Below are 24651 nucleotides of genomic sequence, written 5' to 3' on the forward strand. Positions count from 1 at the left end.
ACATGAATGGTGGTTCCCCAAAAAGCATTCAAAGTAATAGATAAGCCCTTATTAAAGCTCACTGATGGAGCTGCAAATTTCCATTTTCCATTTTTCTAAGTAGAATAAACCCTGAACCTGAATCAGGTTTTGCCTGGAAATCAAAACTACACCATTCAGTTTGAAAAGACGGAGGCAGATATTTTTTTAAAACTTTAGAAATGTTTGGATAGATAAGTGGTACATAAGTAGTAGCACTGATTAATTACTACTTTTCATGCACTGCAGTGTAGAAGACAGGCAGTGTAGTATAGTAGATCTTCAGCCATGTGCCTGAGATTCAGTCTTAGGTCTGCCTCCCACTTGTTGTGTGACCTTAAGTAAATCATATCCTCTCTGTGCCTCAGTTTCCTTGTCTTGGGGTACTATATCTTCATAAAATTGTTGGGAGGTTTAAACAAGAACGTACGTGTGTGTGTGTGTGTGTGTGTGTGTGTAGTTTTTAAATGGTGCCTGGCAGATAAAATAGTACTACATAGGTATTAGCCACTCCTATTGTTATTCAACAAATACTGAATATTTACTGTCAGTCACTGTACTGAGGATGGGAAGGTCCTGCCCTAGAGGAATTCAGAGTTTACTGTAGCTCAGGGCTCTACTTCATCTTCTCTACTTTCATCCGAGTTCTTTTTTCCTGTATCTTGTATCTTATTTCCAAGAGAATACATTCAAAGTTCTAGTTTAATCTCATTTTTTAATTTTCCCCCAGTTTTATTGAGATACAATTGATAATGTTGTATTGTTTTAAAGTATACCACATAATGACCTGATATATGTATATACTGTGATGTGTTCACCACAATAAGTTCAGTTAACATCCATCACCTCACATAGTTACAGTTTTTTTTCTTGTAATGAGTACTTTTAAGATCTCTAAGATAAATAAGTCGTGGGGATATAATGTACAGCATGGTAACTATAGTTAACAATACTGTGTTGTGTATTTAAAAGTTGTCAAGAGAGTAGATCAATGTTTAATTTTTACCTGATATTTGTAGAGGTGGTTAGAAAATTGACCTACCGAGTAAAATAAAATGTTTTAAAGTCATTTAAATTTTTGTTTTATAGATGTTTGTTTGCTGCTCATGGGTGTGAGCAAGTTAGATATTCTATATCGGAGACTTCTCCTTACAAAACTTTTTATCAGAGGATGGGGAAGGCCAGAGGATCTCAAAAGGTAAGCATTTTTTCTGAATGCCTCTTCTAAATTTGTTGTTTTAGTAAACATTTGAAACTTCATTTCAGTTATAAAGTCCTTTACTATAAATATAAAGTGATGGGTAAATTAAGCATTAACTACTATATAAGAAAGAAATTATTTCCTTTTCTCTTTTATCTAATTATTGCTCTTAAGCTTTAACCCATATAATCATAAATTGAACTATTTTAAAAGTAATTCAGACTTAAAGAGCTCTCAGACATAGATTTTTAACTTCGGTAATTTTTTATCGATTACAGATTTCAGGGACTAAACTTTCTTGGGTAACTTGAATTTGTAATGACTATAAAACTGTGATATACTGTAGCTCATGGAAGTATTTGAACTTGTGAAAAATAATTTTAGCGATTTGTGCCTTTAATTTTGAGTCTTGCATATGTTAATTACTTTTGGAACAATGATACATCTCATGTTTTTTCTGAGACAAAATGTCAAGCTTGAAAAAAACCAAAGCCTAATTTTTTCTTTAATTATTAAAATTAAATTTTAACATAGTTTATGAACTGGACTTGCTAATTTTTAATTACTTTTCATCAGTCTGAATATAACGGGAATACTGAATTTTCTCCTTTTTTCCCCCCCTTCCCATAATAGACTCTTTGCATTCAGAAAGATTATTGGAAATCGAGAAAGATGTCAGAATCTGGTTTCAAGTGATTATCCAATATACATCGATAAGGTATTCAGATGAAAGAAATGCAATTATAGAAATTCAGGTTTTATATAACTGTGTGGCAAGAGTGGGCTGAATGTTGGAGTATAATAACAATAAACTCTAAAACATGAGTACAATATAGATTTTTCATTTAATATTTTTTAAATGCTATTATATACCCTAGCTGAATGCTTATAATAACTATATGCATGTTTATATGGGAGCATATATTTAATACTTAACTAAATACAAGAAAATATTTAGGGATGGATCTTTTTGAGCCTCATCTTTTATCTGTAGGCTCAAGAGAGTTAAATTATTCAACATTTCAGAAGAATTACAAGTAATACAGGGAAGTACTCTATTGAGAGAATCAGCACATGAGAAGTTATTAGCAAAACAACTGTTAAATAACATGAGGGAAATGTTATGGGATATAGTTAATTGCTGAGAGAAGGGTAGAAAGAAAATGCTATAAAATTAGAGAATATGAGAAAATATATTTGAAATAGTTTTGTTTTTAAGCAGCATGTTTTCCTGTAAAACACTTCTAGGCTTATGTAATCGGATACTTGAAGCCCTGTAGGGGAGGGCCTGCAGCTAGGTAGGCTTCACATCCCTCACGGCCTTCAACCACAGTAACTCTACTTCCGTCGCTTTTATATATTGGATGTCTTTAGCAGATTTCCTTCTTCAAAAGACTTGCACTGCTAAAAACAGGGTCTTGTAAATTGGAAATCCCTCCTCTATACCACATAGCTGTTCCTTTTGTATCTTCTGGATTTAGAACATTTCTCCCTCAAATTTTGCTAAATATTTCCATTTTCTCTGTCTTTTTTCCTATTAAAAAATCATAGGCTTGAACAAATTTAAAACATACCAAGTAAAGATCAAAACTCTAATTTATGCCACTTTCCACCTCCTAATTCCATTTTCCTCCCAAGGAGGAATTACTGTTAGGATTTTAGAATGCTTTCTTACAGATATCCTTCCTCTCCCCCACCTTCTCTCTCTTGTTCTCTCACTCTCAGTTTTTAAAGATTGAGATATACAAATCTTTATATACAAAAGATATACAAAAATTCAAATACAGAAAAATTACCCTGTTAAAATGTACAATTCAGTGTTGTTGTTTTTTATTATTACATTCCCAAGATGTGCAACTATCACTATCTAATTCCAGAACATTTTTATTGCCCCCAAAAGAAACCCTGTACCCATTAGCTGTCACCTCCCACTTCCCCAGCCTCCCACCTGCTGATAGTCACTCATCTGTTGTCTCTGTGGATTCACCCATTCTGGGCATTTCATATAGATGGAATCATCCAACATGTGGCCTTTTGTTTCTGGCTTATTTTACTTAGCAGATTTTTAAGGTTCATCCATGTTGTACCATGTACCACTGCTTCATTCTTTTTTATGGCTAAATAATATCCCATTGTGTATATGTACAACATTTTGTTTATCCATTATTCAGTTGATGGGCATTTGAGTTTCTACTTCTTTTTTTTTTTTTTTGGCTCCGTTGGGTCTTAGTTGCGGCACATGGGATCTTCGTTGAGGCATGTGGGATCTTTTGTTGTGGCACGAGGGCTTCTCTCTAGTTGTGGCGTGCGGGTTTTCTCTTCTCTAGTTGTGGCACGCAGGCTCCAGGGCGCGTGGGCTCTGTAGTTGTGGCTCCAGAGTGCGTGGGCTCTGTAGTTTGCGGCACCCGGGCTTCTCTCTAGTTGAGGTGCGCAAGCTCAGTAGTTGTGGCGCACAGGCTTAGTTGCCCTGCGGCATGTGGGATCTTAGTTCCCTGACCAGGGATCGAACCTGCGTCCCCTGCATTGGAAGGCGGATTCTTTACCACTGGACCACTAGGGAAGTCCCGAGTTGTTTCTACTTTTTAACTGTTATGAATAATAATGTTATGAATATTCATGTACTAGTGTTCTCGTGGATATTTTTTTTTCAGTTCCCTTGGGTATATATCTAGGAGTGGAATTGCTCAGTCACATGGTAACTGTATGCTTAAATTTTTAACAAACTGTCAACTGTTTGCCAAAGTGCACCATTTTACTTTTCCACAAGCAGTGTATAATGCTCTCAATTTCTCCACGTTCTTACTAATATTTCTACTTGCCCTAGCCTTCCTAGTGGGTGTGAAGTATATTTTATTGTGATTTTGATATGTCTTTCCCTAATGACTGTGATGTTGAGCATCCTTTCATGTACTTATTGGCCATTTGTATATCTTCTTTTGAGAAATATCTGTGAAACCCTTGCCCATTTTTAATTGGGTTATTCCTCTTTTTAGTGTTGAGTTGTAGCTTGCTTAATTTTTAAATCTGTCTTATATATGGCTCTGTAAGTGTTTTTTTCTTACCAAATTGCCATTTATCCCAACACTATTTGTTGAATTATTATTCCCTTTCACATTAGTTTGTGCTGCCTCCTTTGTCAAATAATTCTTCTAAAATAGATAAAAGAAAACTTTAAAACTGTAGGAGGCACAAAGATGACTAAAATGTAAACACTTCCTGGATTAAAAATTTTGTATTATACACGTTCAGTCTCCTTACCATTTTCAAAAAATGCAATGCAATCCCAATTAAAATATTCAGTTTAGAGCTAAGGTCCATAAAAGGATCCTAAAATTATTTTGGGAAGAACTCAAATATATATTTGGGAAGTACAGTCAGATCAGGAATACTTGAAAAGGAAGAGTGATAAGTAAAAACTAGCTCAGTCATATATCAATGGGTATTGTAAGGCACAGCATGATCAGCACAGCCTGACACTGGTTTAGAAATAAAAGATATGCTAATGAGACCTGATAAATGATTGAAAATAATTTGTAAAATTATTTTCCAAAAAATAATTTTCCAAAAAAATTTATGGAAACTTACTTCATGATAAAGTAGTATTTTGAGTCATTTGCAAAGAAAATGTGGATTATTTAATAAATGATGTTGAAACAACTGGTTAGTATTTGTGTTTTTTAAAAAGGTTGATATATTTAGCTTCTAAAAATACAGTTTTTTGTTTCTGGTTTTAATGAAAATATGTGATGCTTTACTGCTAATTTAATTTTGACTATTGGCCTGATAAAGATTTTTTTATTTAAAAAAAAAATAACTATTTGAGGTGAAAAAAAACTTAGTTGTTGAATATTAGGAAATGTCTTTGCTACATATGTAGATATCACATTTCTCCTTATTTAATGTGTTGACATGACTCATTTCATCAATAGGTTACCTGAAAATGAGCCATTCTAACATATATAATGTCAACCCTTATTTGATTGTGGTAAATTATAATTTGTTTGTAAGTTGTTTTTATATTTATCTTTATATTGTTGAATTATTGTAACAAATATATTTTTTTGTTATTTATGTCATTGTACAAATAAGGTTTACTTATAGTTTTCCCAAGTAGACTCAAGTAGAGAACATAGAAGGAAATGAAGTGTGTGTAGGAGCCTTTAGAAAGCAGAATGGGGCAAAAGGATACATAGTAGGCACTAGAAAAAAGTTGCAACTGAATAGAACTTTTTAACAGAAAAACATCTCTGATAGACCTAGATACCACATCCTTGTGTATGCATCTTTGTTTTGCTTTTTTTAGATTGAAGAGCAGTCAGACTGTAAGATCCTAGATGGACACTTTGTTTCCCCCATGGCCCACTATGTGCCTGATATCATGCCAATCGAATCTGTTATTGCAAGGTAAGTATTTTTATTCAGAAAGTTAAAGTAGTAGGTTGTTTACATTCATTTATACAATTACAATAATATCAATGCCATATTATTTCAAATTACTTATTATTAATTGCAATAATTATTTAGCATTTTTCCATTAAATGTGGGGTGGGACGGAGTAAAAATACAGAGCTTTAGTATACATTTGAACTTAAGTTGTTATCAGCTTAATCTTCAAAATTTCAAGAAGCAGGACAGTGCTGGGAATGCTAAAATGAAGCAGAGTTGTTAACGTTGGTAGTTTTGATTATGAGACTGAAAATTAAGAGTTAGCTTTCATGAGCACAAAACAGATATAATCATTAAACCATCCTAAATTTTCTCGTCTATGTTCTATTCAACAATTTATTGACAATAGATAAGTAGTGATATTTTCCCTTGCCCAGGCAAAGTAAGCTCAGAATTCAGGTTTATGTTGCCTGAGAACACAGCCGCCTAAGGTCAAACCTTGAGCTGACAGAGTGCAGTGTTCTACTGTGATAATAATTCCAAAATGTCAACTGCTAAGGAAATTGAAAAGAGAAGTAAATCAGTTTGGGAAGATAAAAAAGTTCTGAAGATGGATGGCGGTAGTGATTGCATAACAATGTAAGTGTACTTAATATCACTGAACTGTACACTTAAAAATGGTAAAAATGGTAAATTTTATATTATATATATTTTACTACAATGATAAAAAAAGAAGTCATATAGGAAAAAACATTAAATGAGAGGACCAAGATACTACGATAAGAAGACGACAAATAGAGAAGACTATGTTTTTTCTGGTGTGGTTTGCTTTTACCTCCAAACATAAAAGTTTTAATAAATCAGATCCTGTCATATACTCCAAGTTGAAAAAAAGATAACATGAACTATGTTATTGATATCAACAGCTTGTACAGCCAAGCATTATTCCTGCAAGGAGAAAAAGTGGAGCTATCTAAAGAATTGTTTTTCTAGGACTTAATCATATATATTGATGTCTTTAAAAATAAGAAAATTTCATTATGCGTATATAAAGTTGTGGTATTGAATAAGGTAAAAATGATTGCAATAAATTCTGTGCTTATATTGTAATTGAATTTTTAATACCGTAACATCAAGCAAATTTACAGTATCTTTGTTGCCAGTTGGGCAAACATTAGTTTAATCAGTCAATTACAGTTTTGGTTTTTCTTTTCTACCAAAACATATGTTTATTTTTATTACATTCCCATAACCATTATAACAGAACTTTAATGCAGTTTAATAAATAAATAAATGATAATGAAAATTCATCAGTGCCTGAAAACTCAGATTTTTTTAAACTACTAAATGATCATATTTTAAATACACAATTCTACATTGCTAATATCTATTGAAATAGAATTTATAGATGAATAATCATGCCATAAATCACCTGTACTTTCATCCAACAGGACATGGAAAACAGCAAGTCAATTACAGTTTGAATGTCAAAATTCTGAATGACCTTTTCTCCCAAATAATTTAATTATGAAACTTTCAAGAATTCAAAGTTTGTATTAAAAGGCTTTTAGTTTCACTGATATGTTTTATTTTAAATAGATTCCAATTTATTGTGCCTAAAGAATGGAACAGCAAATATAGACCTGTATGCATTCATCTTGCTGGAACAGGAGATCATGTAAGACTTTATTATAACATCTTAATCCCTAATTTGTTAAGTTACTCTCCTTAACAGATGTGGTTATTATATTTTTTAATTTAATTTTAATTTTATATTAGAGTACAGTTGATTTACAATATTGTGTTAGTTTCAGGTGTACAGCAAAGTGATTCAGTTATACATGTACATGTATCCATTCTTTTTTAGATTCTTTTCCCATATAGGTCATTACAGAATATTGAGTAGAGTTCCCGATGCTATACAGCAGGTCCTTGTTATTTATCTGTTTTATATATAGTAGTGTGCATATGTTAATCCCACACTCCTAATTTATTTATTATATTCTTTAAGTATGTCATCTTTCCTTTCCTCAGCATTACTGGAGACGACGAACACTAATGGCTCGTCCTATGATTAAAGAAGCCCGAATGGCTTCTTTGCTGTTAGAAAACCCTTATTATATCCTTTTGTGATACCTAGAAATCTTTTCTCTTATTTATTTATTTATAGATTTAGTCATCAAAAGGAATGACAGTAACCAGCTTTTCTAAACCAGTTAAATTTAGTCAGTTCAGAAAATGCTTAGGAATTAAGGAGCAAGAATGAAAAGAAGTGAAAAATTGTTTCACGCCTTTTTAAAAGGCAATTTAAGGATTTTGCTTCTGTTGTATAATGAAGATAAACTGTCCTTCTGTTTCTTTTGAGATTTATACTGGATTTTAATATTAATAAGTCAAGTGTTTGACTTATTAAGGAAACCCTCATGTTTTAAATACATTTACATTTAAGTATCACTTGAGGTTTAGAACAGTTCTTAATTTTCAAGATTATGTCAGACTATTCCCAGAAGAAGAAATGAAACTGACGCACAGATATAAAGAAATGTTCAGCTTTGCTGGTAATCAGAGAAATGTAAAGTTAAAGGAACAGTTACAAAAGATTTAAAAAATAAAACACAGTAGTCATAAGGCTATTGTGAAATGGGCACTCTTATTACTAATGACTGTGAAAATCAGTTCAACCCTTTGGGAAAGCATTTTTACTATATGCATCAGGAACCTTTAAAAATCTCACATCCCTTGACATTTTGATTCTGGGAAGTTTATTCTAAGGATAAAATATTAAGAAAAGAGAAAATGATAGAAAAGAGGAAAGATATTTAATAGCCTATAACTTATAATAGTAAAACAATAGAAATAGCTTAAATGTCTAACAATAGAAAAATGGTTAAGTAAATTGTGGTTCATAGCATTGGAATGTTGTACAGTTTGTTGTGTAATGTTTATTACTTTACCACTTACTACCTGTATGACCTTGAACCTGTTAGTTAACCTTTTAGTACCTCAACTTTTCCTTGGTAAATGGGAATAATCTCTTAGGTTATTCAGAGTATTAGAATAGTTAATACTGGTAAATAATAAGGATTCAGTAAATTTTAACAGTTATTATTAAAAAAGTTTACAGTAATGAATGAAAAGTATTTATAATGCAAAAAGAGGATATAAAACTCAATGGTATGGCATAGGTATGCAAAAAACCTAAAATAGAAAATCCATTATTTTCTATTTAGAAACTGTGCCTAAGGGAAAATTTTGGAAAGAAATACAACAAAATATTAGTATGGTTGTCTGTAGATAAAATAGTTTTTCTTCTAACATGATTTTCTGAATTTTCTAGATTTTTTTATAACTGAAAAAAGAAACCAATAAACTTCATTTTAAAATTAAGTTGGGGATTATATAACCCTGTTGAATTACTAAAAATGTTGAATTGTACACTTTAGATGGGTGAATTGTATGGTATGTGATTATGTCTCAATGAAGCTTTTTAAAAAAAGAAAAATAATTAAGTTGAAAAACCTGAGAACTCCTAAACAGCCTATTTGGAAAACAGTTATTTCAGCATTAAATTGTCTTCAAGTTTAACTATTTTGCTTAAGTTAATGTATTTTGAGACACAGAGTGTGTTTAATTATTTAAAAACTTTCTCTTTGACCCACATTCTTAAATGGCTGCAGGAAACCCAAGGACCAAATGTAAGTATGTGTTATCTTCATTTTCCAGTCTTTATACTGAATTTTCAGCCATCTTAAAATTTTTGGTAGCCTAAACACTTTTTCTGAAAAACAGAATTCTGGCCCCTTACATTCTTGTGGTACCTGGATCTTTGCACATAATTATTCTACATGGGCGTATAATAAATAACCATTGACAAAATGAATTTTTGTACACTTTGGCAAGGTTTCATATAGGAGCTAATTATGTGAGTATGTCTTTATATGAATTAAATTAAAAAAAATAGATTGTAGGGACTTCCCTGGCGGTTCAGTGGTTAAGACTTCACCTTCCAATGCAGGGGGTGTGGGTTCGATCCCTGGTCGAGGAGCTAAGATCCCACATGCCTCACAGCCAAAAAAAAAAAACAAAGCAAAACAAAACATGAAACAGAAGCAAATATTGTAACAAATTCAATAAAGACTTAAAAAAAATAGATTGTAACTTGGTCACTTTAGTAATAAATCATATTTTTTATAATTATATAAGAATAGTTCTGGATTCTAAAAATATATATTTAAGTGCTTCTTATAAAGAAATGTACTTATGTAAAATCAGTTTCTAAAACAGAAAGTTTCAGTTGAATTGGCATTTAAATTAATCAAAACATGTATTATAAAAATTTTCTAACATTATATTCATAAATTATGTATTTTGTGAAAATAAGCAACATTTAAGATTTCAGCAATACATGAGCCTAGTATTAGTTTGAATTCTTTTACATTGCTATTTATTTTATTTTTTGTTGTTGTTGCCTCGTTTCCTTTTTTAAGATTTTAATTTTATTTGAGTATAGTTGATTTACAACGTTGTGTTAGTTTCTGCTGTACAGCAAAGTGAGTCAGTTATACAAATACATCTATTCACTATTTTTTAGATTCTCTTCTCACATAGGTTATCACAGAATATTGAGTAGAGTTCCCTGTGCTATACAGTAAGTCCTTGTTGGTTATCTATCTTTTTTTTCTTAATTTTAATTTATTTATTTTTTAATTTTTGGCTGCGTTGGGTCTTCGTTGCTGCACGCGGGCTTCCTCTAGTTGTGGCAGGCTGGGGCTGCTCTTCGTTGCAGTGCACGGGCTTCTCATTGCGGTGGCTTCTCTTGTTGCAGAGCACAAGGCTCTAGGCTCGCGGGCTCTAGAGTGCAGACTCAGTAGTTGTGGCACACGGGCCTAGTTGCTCCGTGGCATGTGGGATCTTCCCAGACCAGGGCTCAAACCCGTGTCGCCTGCATTGGCAGGCGGATTCTTAACCTCTGCGCCACCAGGGAAGCCCTGGCAGGCGGATTCTTAACCACTGTGCCACCAGGGAAGTCCCGGTTATCTATCTTATATATAGTGGTGTGTGTATGTTCATCCCAAGCTCCTGATTTATCCCTCCCCCGCCACATTTCCCCTTTGGTAACTGTAAGTGTGTTTTTGATATCTGTAAGTCTGTTTCTGTTTTGTAAATAAGTTTATTTGTATCTTTTTTAAAATTAGATTCCACATATGATTGATATCATATGATATTTGTCTTTCTCGGTCTGACTTACTTCACTTAGTATGATAATCTTGAGGTCCATCCATGTTGCTGCAAATGGCATTATTTCATTTTTATGGCTGAGTAATATTCCATTGTGTGTGTGTGTGTATGTATGTGTGTGTGTATATATATCTATATATATACCACATCTTCTTTATCCACTCCTCTGTTGATGGACATTTAGGTTGCTTCCATGTCTTAGCTATTGTAAATAGTGCTGCAGTGAACATTGGGTGCATGTATCCTTTCAGATTATGGTTTTCTCTGGATATGCCCAGGAGTGGGATTGCTGGATCATATGGTTGTTCTATTTTAAGTTTTTTAAGGAACCTCCATACTGTTCTCCATAGTGGTTGTACCAATTTACATTCTCACCAACAGTATAGGTGAGTTCCCTTTTCTCCACACCCTCTCCAGCATTTATTGTTTGTAGACTTTTTGCTGATGGCCATTCTGACTGGTGCGAGGTGATACCTCATTGCAGATTAGATTTGCATTTTTCTAATAATTAGTGATGTTGAGCATCTTTTCATGTGCTTTTTGGCCATCTGTATGTCTTCTTTGGAGGAATGTCTATTTAGATCTTTTTCCCATTTTTTGATTGGGTTGTTTGTTTGTTTTTTTGACACAGAGCTGTAAGAGTTGTTTGTGTATTCTGGAGATTAACCCCTTGTCGGTTGCTTTCTTTGCAAATATTATCTCGCATTCTGTGGGTTGTCTTTTTGTTTTGTTTATGGTTTCCTTTGCTGTGGAAAAGCTTTTGAGTTTAATTAGGTCCCATTTGTTTATTTTTGTTTTTATTTCCATTACTCTAGCAGATGGATAGAAAAAGATATTGCTGCGATTTATGTCAGAGTGTTCTGCCTATGTTTTCCTCCAAGAGTTTTATAGTACCTGGTCTTACATTTAGGTCTTTAATCCATTTTGAGTTTATTTTTGTGTATGGTGTTAGAGAATGTTCTAATTTCATTCTTTTACATGTAGCTGTCCAGTTTTTCCAGCACCACTTATTGAAGAGACTGTCTTTTCTCCATTGTATATTCTTGCCTCCCCTGTCATAGATTAAATGACCATAGGTGCATGAGTTTATTTCTGGGCTTTCTATCCTATTCCATTGATCTATATTTCTGTTTTTGTGCCAGTACCATACTGTTTTGATTACTGTAGCTTTGTAGTATAGCTACAGCATACTACAGGAATCAGCTGGAGTCTGCTTCCTCCAGCTCCATTTTTCTTTCTCAAGATTGCTTTAGCTATTTGGGGTCTTTTGTGTTTCCATGTAAATTTAAAAGTTTTTGCTCTAGTTCTGTGAAAAATGCCTAGTATTAGGTGAATTATTTTACACTGCTTTAAAAAAATGCTTTATGTTCTATTGTAATTATTTTTTTCTTAGAAGAGACAACTATAAATTTGTTTTTCCTTATATCAATAGTGGTAATTTAATGAAAAATTGACAGTATAGAAATATTATTTTCTCATACATAACAGTTTTAAGTTATATCAAGTAAATAAGACATTCTTTTCTGGACTTCAAAATGGTTTGGTAGTTGAAACTCAATGAAAATTACATGTTGTAGAGCAGATACAGCTTTTTTTTTTTTTTTAATTTATTTTTGGCTGTGTTGGGTCTTCCTTGCTGTGCGCAGGGTTTCTCTAGTTGCAGTGAGCGGAGGCTACTCTTCGTTGTGGTGTGTGGGCTTCTCATTGCGGTGGTTTCTCTTGTTGTGGAGCACAGGCTCTAGGCACACAGGCTTCAGTAGTTGTGGCTCGCGGGCTCAGTAGTTGTGGCTTGTGGGCTGTAGAGCGCAGGCTCAGTAGTTGTGGCGCACGGGCTTAGTTGCTCCGTGGCATGTGGGATCTTCCTGGACCAGGGCTCGAACCCATGTCCCCTGCATTGGCAGGTGGATTCTTAACCACTGTACCACCAGAGAAGTCCCTAGATACAGCTTTTTTTAAAAATCAGTTTTAGGTGATTAATATGCAGAACAATGTTAGCAGCATTCCAATTCCATCCATTTATTCCATTGTTTTACTTAGCTATCTGGTCCTTTAAAGGAAAAACATGTATTCTGGCTGCCTGTTGTAAATTTGCATATATTATAATGTAAATACATAAAATAAATAATTTTCTCTTTTGTTTTGTGAGGCTAGAAGGTCCAGCTTAAAAAACGTGTCTGATCTTTTTGTGATGGGAGGAGCTCTTGTTTTAGAATCTGCAGCTCTCTTGCACTGGCTAGAGAGGGAGGGTTATGGACCTCTAGGAATGACCGGAATATCCATGGGAGGACACGTAAGCATTTTCATTTTAACTGATATTTAATTGTGGTTATGTTTATGAAATCTAGGGAATCAAGTAATAGATTTATGGCACATCCTTCTCTGTGGGCCTCTCATAGTGTACGCATGCCAGAGAAAATTGCAGCCCCGAACCATTGCCCAGTGTCCTTACCTGTGGGCTGTGAGCACTGAAAGGAGTTGTACAGTGTGGGAGGTGGGGGGAAGATCTAGGGAATCTATTTATTTAAAAATTCACTTTAGGTATAGAATTAATTTTAGTTTTGGTGAAAGCAGAAACAGATTCTAAACTTTGATTCCAATTATGAAGTAATGGTATTTTTGTACGATTTATGTAGACACTGATTATACTACTTACTCCACAGCTATATCTCAGGTGTTAGATTTAATATTTTATTAAAAGTTGATTATAAACTTAACTTCAAGTGTCAACTATAAATGCCTTATTTTGCTGTTAAATTGGTGAAAATAGCTAATTTGGAAAACACTTTTCCCTTATCTCTTCTCTCCATCAACCTGTTTTACCTTTGCTTTCTAGAGTGTACTAAAATGGCCTCCTAATTGGTTTCTCTGTCTAGTTTTTTCACTCCTTAACCTTTTTCTTAAGAATTTTTCTCCACACTGTTAACTAGAGTGGTCTTCCTAAATCTGATCTCTGCTCTCTCCTGCTTAAAACCTTCCACAGGTTTTGCTATTGAACTGGGCACTAGCTATGCCAGGTGCTAGCATCCATCTAGTGCCCCCTCATTCCCTTTCACCTGGCCGAATAAGAGCTTGTCCTTCTGCTTCCAGATTAGAGCTTACTTCCTGTGAGAAACTCTTCTGGATTCCCAGCCTTATCCCAGACTATACTTCGTTTCTCAATAACACGTACTTATTTCATTTTACTGTGATTACTTGTCTAGCAGTCTGTTTTCTCTATAAAGCAATTGATTCAGTGAGGGCCAGGAACATGCTCTGGTTCATTTTCTGGACATATTAGTCATACAATACATTAAAATATATATATTGTGTAAGTCATTTGAATTATAAAATTAAGTGTAAAAACTTACTCAAATTCAAAACAACTACCAAAGAGTGAAACTGATAAAATTAGCTTCAAAAACTCAAATTCAAAACAACTAAAGACAATGAAACTGAAGAGTGGGAAAAGATTTCTTTTCCTAACTAGTAGTGTTTCCATTGTTATGACCTAGGTCGGGGTGTTATAACTGTCAGCTGGACTACTACCTATTAACTGGTTTCCCTACCTCCAATCTCACCCTCTCTAATCAATGTTATAAAATACTATTTAGCTTCATTGAATCACTTGACAATAACACTCCTTTGCTCAGGTCTCTTTATTAATTCCCCATTATCTACAGAACAAAGGGACCTCTAATCTGATCCTGATCGATCTTTCTAGCCCTACCTATCTCCCCTACTCCATTGGCCACATGTGCCCTATTGACCAGCGTAACTGAAGTATATTGGCTGTTTCCCTACCAGACCCTGTGTTTCTCACCATCTTGCCTTTGATTATACTGTCTCCTTTATATGGAAGACAAGACCCCATCTTTCATTTCCCCTAAAAGACTCAACCATTTCATGAAGCCTTCTCTGATTCCTCTAGCCAAAAATAACGTTTCCCTTCTCTAAACATATTACATCATTTTATATCAGTTATATAATCTGCTTTGTAGTTCACCAAATTCTTGACATCTTTCAGTCAACCCTGAAAACCTGAGATTTTATGGTTGAGATTTTGCTCTATCTGAGCAGGTCACTTAGATAATGAGTGTGCTTAGCCTACTGCCCAGCATCTACATCCCAGCGTGTTTGCTTTGTATTTATCAGTAGAAAGTAGCTTTCTGTGATGGGTCTTAAGGTACTTAAAATTTCCAAATACCTTTTATTGCTTTTTTAGGGGGCAGTTATATGTCATTGTTGAGTTTTATGGTTTGGGGAATTTGGAGAGTTTGCTAGACATTCTCATGAGTGTTTAAGAGACTTTGTGTTCATGTCTTATCTCACCAACTACTATACAAAGTACTTCTTAATATTAAATATTTTTCATTTTAGTGAATGTAAACTTTAAACTGAATCTCTCTGTTATCATGTTACAGATGGCTTCCTTAGCAGTATCCAACTGGCCTAAGCCCATGCCATTGATTCCATGTCTGTCTTGGTCCACAGCATCTGGGGTCTTCACTACGGTAATTTAATTGCAATTAATATTTAGATAATTATATATAATTAAAGGTAATTGTTTGCAGGGTTCCAAAATCACCCCCAGGCTTGGTGATTCACTGGAAGGAATTGCAGGACTCAGTATATACTCGTACTCACAATTAAAACTTACTGCAGCAAAAGGATACACTACAAAATCAATCAAGGGAAAAGGCACACAGGGCAAAATCCAGAGGAAACCAGGCATAAACTTCCAGTGGAGTCTCTCAGGATGTGTTTAATTCCCTCAGCAATGAGTTATGACAATATGTGCAAAGTGTTGTCCATCAGTGAAGCTCATTTGAGCCTAGGAGTCCAGGGTTTATATCAGGGGTCAGTCGCTTAGGCACCCTCTGCCTAGCATGTACTAAATTCCAGAAGGAAATCAGGTGTTCAGTAGAAACTACATTGTTTGTATAAGCAGTTTAGGCACAGTGACCCACTTTATCATTTTGGAAGTTTTATATCAGGGTAAAGAACTGTTTACTAGTCAAGTTACCAGACTCTAGTCAAGGGCCAACCTCACAAGCAGGCTTGTTTAAAGATAGGAAATCTCAAGTCTGCTTTGTTAATTTTTTTCTGCACAGTAATAATAATAAAACTATTGGACAACATGTTTTATACGTGTGATCTGATCTTAATTTAGTTTGTTATTTCAGGGCGTGCTAAGTAAATCGATTAATTGGAGGGAGCTAGAAAAGCAGTATTATACACAGACAGTTTATGAAGAAGAAATTATTCACATGCTTGAATATTGTGGAGTAAGTATTTTTAACTTCTGCAGAACATTGTGGGGGAAATGTTGATCATGTTGAATGATTCAGATTTTTAAAAAGAATTGCAGATTTGTTTTGTTTTTTTAATATATATAGCTTTTTTTTTTGTGACCGCTCCACGTGACTTGTGAGATTTTAGTTCCCCAACAAGGGATTGAACCCAGCCCTCAGCAATGAGAGAGCGGAGTCCTAACCACTGGACTGCCAGGGAATTCCCTGAATTGCAGATTTTTAAAAAGCGGTACTATTTTTTACTTAATAGAATTCTTCGTTTTAAAATAAAATACAGAAAATCATGCAAAGCAAGTGCATAGCTTACTACATTTATTAAATGGCTAACACATTTGAATAGAACTTGACCACCCAGCTCACAACTTAGCACCCAACCCAGAAACCACTTTCATGTGTCCTAATCAGAAGACCTTTCTCCCCCCTACTATTTAGTTATCATTATCCTGATTTTTCTAGTGATTACTTCCTTCTGTCAAATATGCATCCCTAGACACTTCAGTTCTTTTATTTTATGGGTCTTTTAAGTGTCTTTTAATCTATAAGTTCTCTTTCATCCTTTTCTTTTCCTTATAATTTATCTATTGAAGAACTTGGGCTATTTACCTGTAGAGTTTCTCACAGTCTAGATTTTTGTTTGCATTCTCATGGTACACTTTAGCATATTCCTCCATGCTCTCTATTGCCTGCAACTTGGCAACTAGGTCTAGAGGCTTGATTAAACTCAGTTTATCATTCTTTGGTAAGAGTATAGGAAGCAGATAATGTCTGGCTGCTCTTTTTTGTGGTGTAAGCAGCCATTGATGCTTAATGCCTATGTCTATTATGTTGAGTGTTGCAAAATGCTGATACTCTAATTCTATCCTCTTTTTTCATTTATTAATTGGAATACTTTGATTTTAAAAAAAGCCACTTCCCTTATCAATTATTTGGTTACCTCATAGTTCATTTCATATACCTTAATTTACCAATTATCAGGGAAATGAGTTGGTTCTCTGTTATTCTCCTAAGGTGACCAATTCTTTTCAGAAATGTTTTTTCTTTTCATGAATTTTAAAATTTTGCACATTCAGTTTAAAAGTTACTGAGAACCTCAGGAAACCTCAGGGGAAAAAAAGGACTCTTTCTACTATCGACGAGGACTTTTTATTTGTAATTACATCAAAATAAAACTCACTCTTGTAGGGGACTTATCTGGCAGTCCAGCGGTTAGGACTCTGCGCTTCCACTGCAGGGGCATGGGTTTGACCACTGGTCGGGAAGAAGATCCCACGTGCCATGCAGCTTGGTTGGGGAAGGTGGGGAGGGGAAGAGGGGGAAGGGAAGGGGGGAGGGAGGGGAAGGGAGGGGGGAGGGGAAGGGAGGCGGGGGGAGGGAGGAAGGGAGGCGGGGGGGAGGGAGGCAGGGGGGAGGCGGGAAGGGAGGGGGGAAGGAAGGCAGGGGGGAAGGGAGGTGGGGGGAAGGGAGGCAGGGGGAGGGGGGCTCACCCTTGTAAAATAGGTCTATTTTGCGCAGCCTCAAAGGGCAGTTAATTACTTGCCTAAGAACTTTATTACAAAATAGCTCTCCCTGTTAGCTAGTTCCTGTGTCCCACTATACATATAATCAGAAAGATACTTATATTTGAGAGCTTATGAGAAAACCTAACATGCATTTTTTAAGGGAGGTTCATACATTTTGGCTGTCTGAAATGACAGTGTATTCTTCTCCAGCCCTTTTTCTCTGTGACTCTTGGTGATTGTATACAAGAGTCCTTTTGTCTTAGTTAGAACTAGTTCACAGTTATGAATATTCAAGAAATATCAAGCCAGCTTTTTTTTTATTTTAAAAACTGTGTTTTCCCAATCAAAAGAAGTTAAATTTGTTGATGTACTGCTCTGAATAATTCTAGGATGCTTTGATCTTCCATTTCCCGATGTTACTAACCTTCCTTTCCTTCCTTTTTATATTTCTGTGATCTGGATAGCTTTAATGATTTGTTCTGCTAACCAGGTTGTTGTGGTTTGCTTATTTTCCCTTGCCTTCAACCCATTTTTCGTTCTTTTATTTTTTAAGTAGGTTGTATGGTCATATAGTTCAAGCATCAAAAAGCATAAAAAGATATATAGTGAAACGATTCCTACCCTTGTTCCCAGTTTGCCTAGGTCCTATCTCTGTCAACAAATAACCCACTATATTATTTAGTATTTCAAGGAATTTTTCAAACCGAAAGAAATCTCAGCTTTTCTCTCTTCCCTTTTCTTATGGACAATACACAAATGTTTCCTTTTTCTTTTTCACTGCTGCATAACAGCCTATTATATAGACGGATGTACCATGATTTATTAACCAGTATGCTGTTGATGGGCATTTATGTTGCTTCTCATCCTTCACTATTAACAAACAGTTCTGCAATGAGTAACATTGTACATACATCAGTTCACAAGTGCAAATTCCTAGAAATGTTGTTGCTGAGTAGAAGGGTATAAGCAGTTGTAATCTTAGATTTTGTCTAATTCTAGTTGTGTGAATTTACACTACCAGCAGGAACATGTGTGTCTGTTTCCCCATAAGTTCACAAATTCAGTGTGTTATCAGACATACATGGTTTTTTTGTCAACCAGACAGGGAAATTTGGTATAGTTTTTATTTAATTTACTTAAGTAGGGACTTCCCTGGCGGTGCCGTCCAGTAGTTAGGACTCCACGCTTCTACTGCAGGGGGCATGGGTTCAGTCCCTGGTCACGGAACTAAGATCCTGCATCCCTCAGCAAAAAAAAATTTACTTAAGGATAAGTGAAATTGAACATGTTTATAAGTTTTCTGTTTTTAATTAATTAATTTATTTATTTTTGGCTGCGTTGGGTCTTCGTTGCTGCGCGCAGCCTTTCTCTAGTTGCGGCAAGCGGGGGCTACTCTTTACTGTGGTGCGCGGGCTTCTCATTGTGGTGGCTTCTCTTTTGGGGAGCTTGGGCTCTAGGCGCACAGGCTTCAGTACTTGTAGCACACGGGCTCAGTAGTTGTGGGTCTCGGGCTCTAGAGCACAGGCTCAGTAGTTGTGGTGCATGGGCTTAGTTGCTCTGCGGCATGTGGAGTCTTCCCGGACCAGGGCTCGAACCCGTGTCCCCTGCATTGGCAGGTGGATTCTTAACCACTGCGCCACCAGGGATGTCCAACCTTGATAATTTTTAATTTTTCTTAGTTCAGCCTGAGAAAGAGATTTGGGGTGGCTGGTGTATTACTGCCAGGATGCACTCATAAGAATTTTAGAAGTTCTAAGATTAAAGCAAATCATGGATTTCAAAACTTTGGCAATAAAAAACATGACACAGGCGGGAATTCCCTGGAGGTCCAGTGGTTAGGACTCCGTGCTTCCACTGCTGGGGACCCAGGTTCAATCCCTGGTCAGGGAATTGAGATCCTACAAGCCGCAAGGTGCAGCCAAAACAAAACAAATGTCACAGGCTAAATGATACTCTTTACTATTTAGTAAGAAACATTCAGCAATAAAGTATCATTTATCTTCATTCTCAGTTAAATTTTGACATCTCTTTTCTCTTTTTGTTTTTATTATGGTAAAATATACACAATATAAAATTTACCATTTTAACCATTTTTAAGTGTACAGTTCAGTAGTATTAAGTACATTTACATTGTTGTGCAACCATCACCACCATCCATCTCCAGAACTTTTTCATCTTCCTAAACTGAAACTCTGTACCCATTAAACAAAACTCTATTCACTCCTCTTCCCATCCCCTGGCAACTACCATTCTACCTTCTGTCTGTATGAATTTGAGTACTCTAGGTACCTCATAAAAATGGAAACATACAATATTGTCCCTTTGTGTCTGGCTTATTCATTTTGCATAATGTCTTCAAAGTTCATCCATGTTGTAGCATGTGTCAGAATTCCATTGCCTTTTAAGACTGAATAATAATCTATTGTATGTATATACTACATTTTGTTTATCCATTTATTCATTGACGGACATTTGTGTTTTCTCTGTTTTAACAAGGTTGTTAAATAAAATCCTATTTTATATTAAATGACATTTTCTTTTCTTTCATATAATCAGACAGATTCTTTCAAAATGGGACAAGAGTTCCTGAAACACTTCCCTAGCAGTGCAGACAAGCTAACTAACCTTAACCTGGTTTCTAGAACTTTAAATTTAGATATGGTGGACGAAGTTGTGTCCCAAAAAGCTGCTGAGTGCCATAAATCTAGTAAAACATCTATCAGTGCCACATCAGAAGGACTCTTGTTGCAAGATACCTCTAGGATGGGGTGCTTCAATCAAACACTTTCAACCAACAAAAGTAGTTATACGCGTTGTAATCCTCAGTCATACCACCTACTCAGTAAAGAACAAAGAAGAAACACTCTTCAGAAAGAATCTTTAATATTTATGAAAGGAGTTATGGATGAATGTACTCATGTAGCAAATTTCTCAGGTATTAATTTTTATATGAAATTGAGAATATTTGCTGATGATATGTGATAATCATGCTGATGATATATAAAATATGTGAAATATTTTTAAGGATGCTTTACAAGATAATTTCATATTTTCAAGAATATATTTATTGTTGGCTCCACAATGTGTTTTCTAAGATAAGTTGGTTATGTAAATGTATCATATTTAAATTTTATCCATGAAAATCTAAGACCCTTTTATTAGTTCTTTAAAAACATTGGGTTTTGTATCTTCTTTAGAATATTCATCTCAATTTTGTATTAGAGATGAATATTATAATGTTATGGTATAGTATAGTTGATTTTTTAACTTAATAATCAAAATTTTTAGTTCGGCAAATGTTTTACTTACTGCATTGTATGGTGTATTTTATTTTCCAATATGATTACTAGTATTTATATAAAATTCTTAGAGCTTCTTAAAAGTATATATGTTGCATCTTAAAAAAATCCTGTACCTAGTTCCAGTTGACCCAAGCCTCATCATAGTGGTTCAAGCCAAAGAAGATGCCTATATTCCACGAACAGGAGTTCGAAGTCTACAAGAAATTTGGCCTGGTTGTGAAATCCGATATCTAGAAGGGGGTCATATTAGTGCTTATCTTTTTAAACAAGGACTCTTCAGGTAAGATGATTGGTCTAACAGGTGTCTATTTATTTGTTGTTTGTTTGGGGGACTTTTTTGGCTCAACAAATATAAAGATTGGGTATTTTTATTATGCATTTTAGCCCTCTTATTTCCTTCCTGCCTCTCTCAATTCTCACATTGTGATACTCTTTCCTATCTTGTCTTCTAATTTTCTTTTCCTTCTAGAGAACTAGGAAATAGCATATGATAGGCATGCTTTGTTGTGTGGTTTTACCCTCTTCAAATATTAATAGCCAGGTGTTTTAGGGTGTAGGGAGGAACATTAGGGTTTGTAAAACTCGCTTTGGCTCATCATGAATTTTTCACTCCACTCTGATGTTCTTCTCTCAGAATGACCTGAGTATCTGTGGAATAATCTAGCAATGTTTTTCAGTAGCAGGTGAATACTGAACCCTAAAAGAGAAGTGAAATACTGGTTTTATTGTTAATAACCTTATATGACTCTGATATTTGCTAAAATTTATAAAGACTTTTTGCTATTATTCTAGTTTTTTGATAATGCTGTTTTATTTCTACTTCTATTCAGATTTGATTGTAACAGGTATCATTGGAATATTTATCATTAATGGTTCAATTAGTTCACATAAAGTGCTTAGACCAGTGCCCTGTGCAGTGTTCCAAAACTGCCAGCTGGATAGCAGTATAATAGAAGAATGCGTGTGCTATATGTTTGACATGTTTTAGTTCTTTTTAACCTAGGAAATAATTCTTTGTATGTTGTTGCTTATGTAGTTCAGTTTATAGATATCACCTTTTTGAGGTACAGTCTAATTCTTCAAGTCTGTAATGTCCTCAAGAATATAGTAACCCTTTCTTTTCATAGCATGATCTTTTAAAAAATACTCATGTATCAAGCATTTGAGTCCCTGTTAGTTGGTGAGTGAGCAGACTACTTATCCAGTACTCAAGTGACCCTCTGGCACAGCAAAACTAAAACAAAAACAAACGAAAATTGTGAGTACTTAGTGTTGCTAGGGTTGCTCAAGAGTCTAAAGTTCTGTTATACATGTGAATGCAGGGAACGCACATGCTTGTTTTAGTAAATCGTTGTCAAATTTCTTTTACTCTTTTACGTATCTACGTGGGAGTGTGGCTGAGAGGCATTAGGAAGAATAGAAGTCAGCAGTAAAAACTCATAAGTGCTAATTTGAAGGCTTCGTTTGAGAAAGAGATAAATGTTAGCTATCAACATGTGCCAGGTACTAGAGCAATCGCTTCATATGTTATTTTTAATATCACCTTTACACAGGAACACAGGAAACAAAAAAGATTAAATAACATGCTCTGGTGGAGTAACTGCTAAGCCGTTTGGCCTCTCCACTAGTCACTTCAAAACCTAACAAAGTTTAGATGACATTGGAGTAGTAGAATTTTACAAATTCAGTCTTTTCACTCCCCAGATTTAAAAATAAAACAAGCCAATCCTTTATGTGCTCTAATAATTTGGGTTAAGTTATTTAGAACGGATTGATAATACAAATGGATAGGAGACTATTCATATGACTTAAACTGCATATGTATACCTTTACTAACCTTCCTCATACCATGTACACAAGCCCAGGTTGCAACCTTAGACCTCATTTTATAAATTTTTGAGCCAAATACACACAAACATTATACAAAGCTTTGTCTTTCCAACAAATTGGAAATCACAGTCTGTAGCAGGTGCCAGTTTTAAAGTTAATCTTAATATCTTTTTAAGGATGTGGGGAAATGCTTAGTCAAACAAGTATAACACAGGAGTAATATGATCTCAGTTATCATTTAAACTGGGTGAAAATACAGACATAAGCATTAAAAAAAAGCTTGTAGGAAAAGATTAAATGTAGATATCTTAGAGTGATGGGATTATGACTTTTTTCCCTTTTTCTGAATTTTCTACAGTGAAAATGTATTTGACAATAGGAAAAAAAAATAAGCCTTAAAAATAATATCTTATGAAACTGGGCCAGATCAGTTTGACTCTTCCTTTCCAATTAAAATACTAAAATACCTAGTGAAGTTAATGTAGGAAACTAAGGCTTTTAAGTTCAGTTGCTATATCATAATCTATGCAGTAGATTGAATATTACATTTGAAAAGTTCTATGGCCAGTTAATTTTCAACAAGTAACAGAATAAAAAGAAACCAGTTCCTTTTCATTTTATCATTTCATATTTTATACATAAATGTATACATATATTATATAAATTTAAAGGCACAAAAAAGTGCTTCACAGGAAAAGATGGCATTTATGAACCATCGGTTGGAAGTACATTTAAAGTTTTCCAGTAGTGGTGAAGTTACATGGATCCAAACTCACCCTCACGTACCTGCCTCTTCCACAGCTATTGATATTTGGAGAGGAGGTCAGTTGCAAGACACAGGTTATTTGGAAATAACTTATAGTAAAAACACTCTCTGTCCCCCTTTTTTGCTAATTACTTGTAGTTTTTCTTTCATATTTAATTTTAGGCGCGCCATCTATGATGCATTTGAACGCTTCCTCCGTAAATACGCTAACTAATGGGATCACTGTATGTAACCAGTGCAGCCATCATGTTTCTTACGAAAGGAGTTTGATCCTTTGATGATGTGAAGAACAAGCAGACAGCACTATATATCTAATTGCTGTCAATTTAGTCTGGAATTCAGTGTTACAGATCAGTCAACTATAATCTTTAATACATTTGAATAATTGTAAACCAATATTTGGATGAAATAATGCTGAACTATTTTGTACTATTTGTGGGAATCCCATAAAATCAATATCTAGTCTGTTGTTACTATTTATGTAAACTTTAAATTTTTAATTATGAATAATTTATTAATTTAAAATAAATGTATTCATAGAAACCCTGTTGGTTTTTAAAGAACTGCTAAATCAAACTTAGTTTGTAATATGTCACCCTGTGTTGTATATATGCCCTTACATGACATTTCTATTATTGACTTGATTTGAGAAACATGTTTATTTCTTTTATGGATCCACAGTGAATTTATAATCTTATTTGCAACTTTAATTTTCTGCCATGGATACTTATCATGTGTAAAATCAGTTTTAACTTTGAATACTAAAAAATCCTTTTTGCTTTGTACTTAAGTACTTTTAATAATTAAATTGAATGTGAGAATGCAGATAAGATGCATAAGACTTGGCTAAACTTTAAAACTTTGCCAAATATTAGGTTAGAAAAAATTGCCAAACATTTTTCCCCTACTTGAAAAGTTTCAATTCATGAACACTGAAATAATGAAAGACCTATTGCATTAATTAATAATTGTTTCTTAACATTTTCTTGTACACATACTCTGAGTTTGCCAAACATCTAACTTTAGGCCAAGTACTTAACAGCTTTGGTTTTTTAATTTCAGAAATTAATGGCCACATATGAAATTGATCTGTCCGTATAAACTTTATTTTACAGAAAAG

The 24651-nt window shown here is 34.4% G+C and overlaps 1 protein-coding gene and 1 non-coding gene across 3 annotated transcripts in view; both read left to right on the forward strand.

Annotated features, from left to right (window-relative positions):
- The window catches only part of ABHD18 (abhydrolase domain containing 18), a 39169-nt gene extending 15206 nt beyond the window's left edge, over positions 1–23963 (forward strand). Inside the window, exons 2-13 of one of the 2 annotated variants that reach the window (XM_068543424.1) lie at positions 1108–1216; positions 1853–1937; positions 5523–5623; positions 7205–7283; positions 7640–7724; positions 9273–9300; positions 12995–13133; positions 15244–15333; positions 16006–16107; positions 20190–20568; positions 21053–21215; positions 23694–23963. In XM_068543424.1, coding sequence (XP_068399525.1) covers positions 1125–1216; positions 1853–1937; positions 5523–5623; positions 7205–7283; positions 7640–7724; positions 9273–9300; positions 12995–13133; positions 15244–15333; positions 16006–16107; positions 20190–20568; positions 21053–21215; positions 23694–23745 — 1395 coding nt within the window. In that variant the 5' untranslated portion in view covers positions 1108–1124 and the 3' untranslated portion in view covers positions 23746–23963. Of the gene's footprint in view, positions 1–1107; positions 1217–1852; positions 1938–5522; positions 5624–7204; positions 7284–7639; positions 7725–9233; positions 9301–12994; positions 13134–15243; positions 15334–16005; positions 16108–20189; positions 20569–21052; positions 21216–23693 lie in introns of those variants that run through there. The other variant, XM_068543422.1, reaches the window with a different exon arrangement.
- LOC137764481 (small nucleolar RNA SNORA42/SNORA80 family) lies at positions 13190–13328 on the forward strand. Its single transcript, XR_011073986.1, has one exon. It is a non-coding gene; the product is annotated as a small nucleolar RNA SNORA42/SNORA80 family (small nucleolar RNA).
- Positions 23964–24651: the final 688 nt, after the last annotated feature.

This window comes from Eschrichtius robustus, chromosome 4 (genome assembly GCF_028021215.1).
Source record: "Eschrichtius robustus isolate mEscRob2 chromosome 4, mEscRob2.pri, whole genome shotgun sequence".
Classification (NCBI taxonomy): domain Eukaryota; kingdom Metazoa; phylum Chordata; class Mammalia; order Artiodactyla; family Eschrichtiidae; genus Eschrichtius; species Eschrichtius robustus.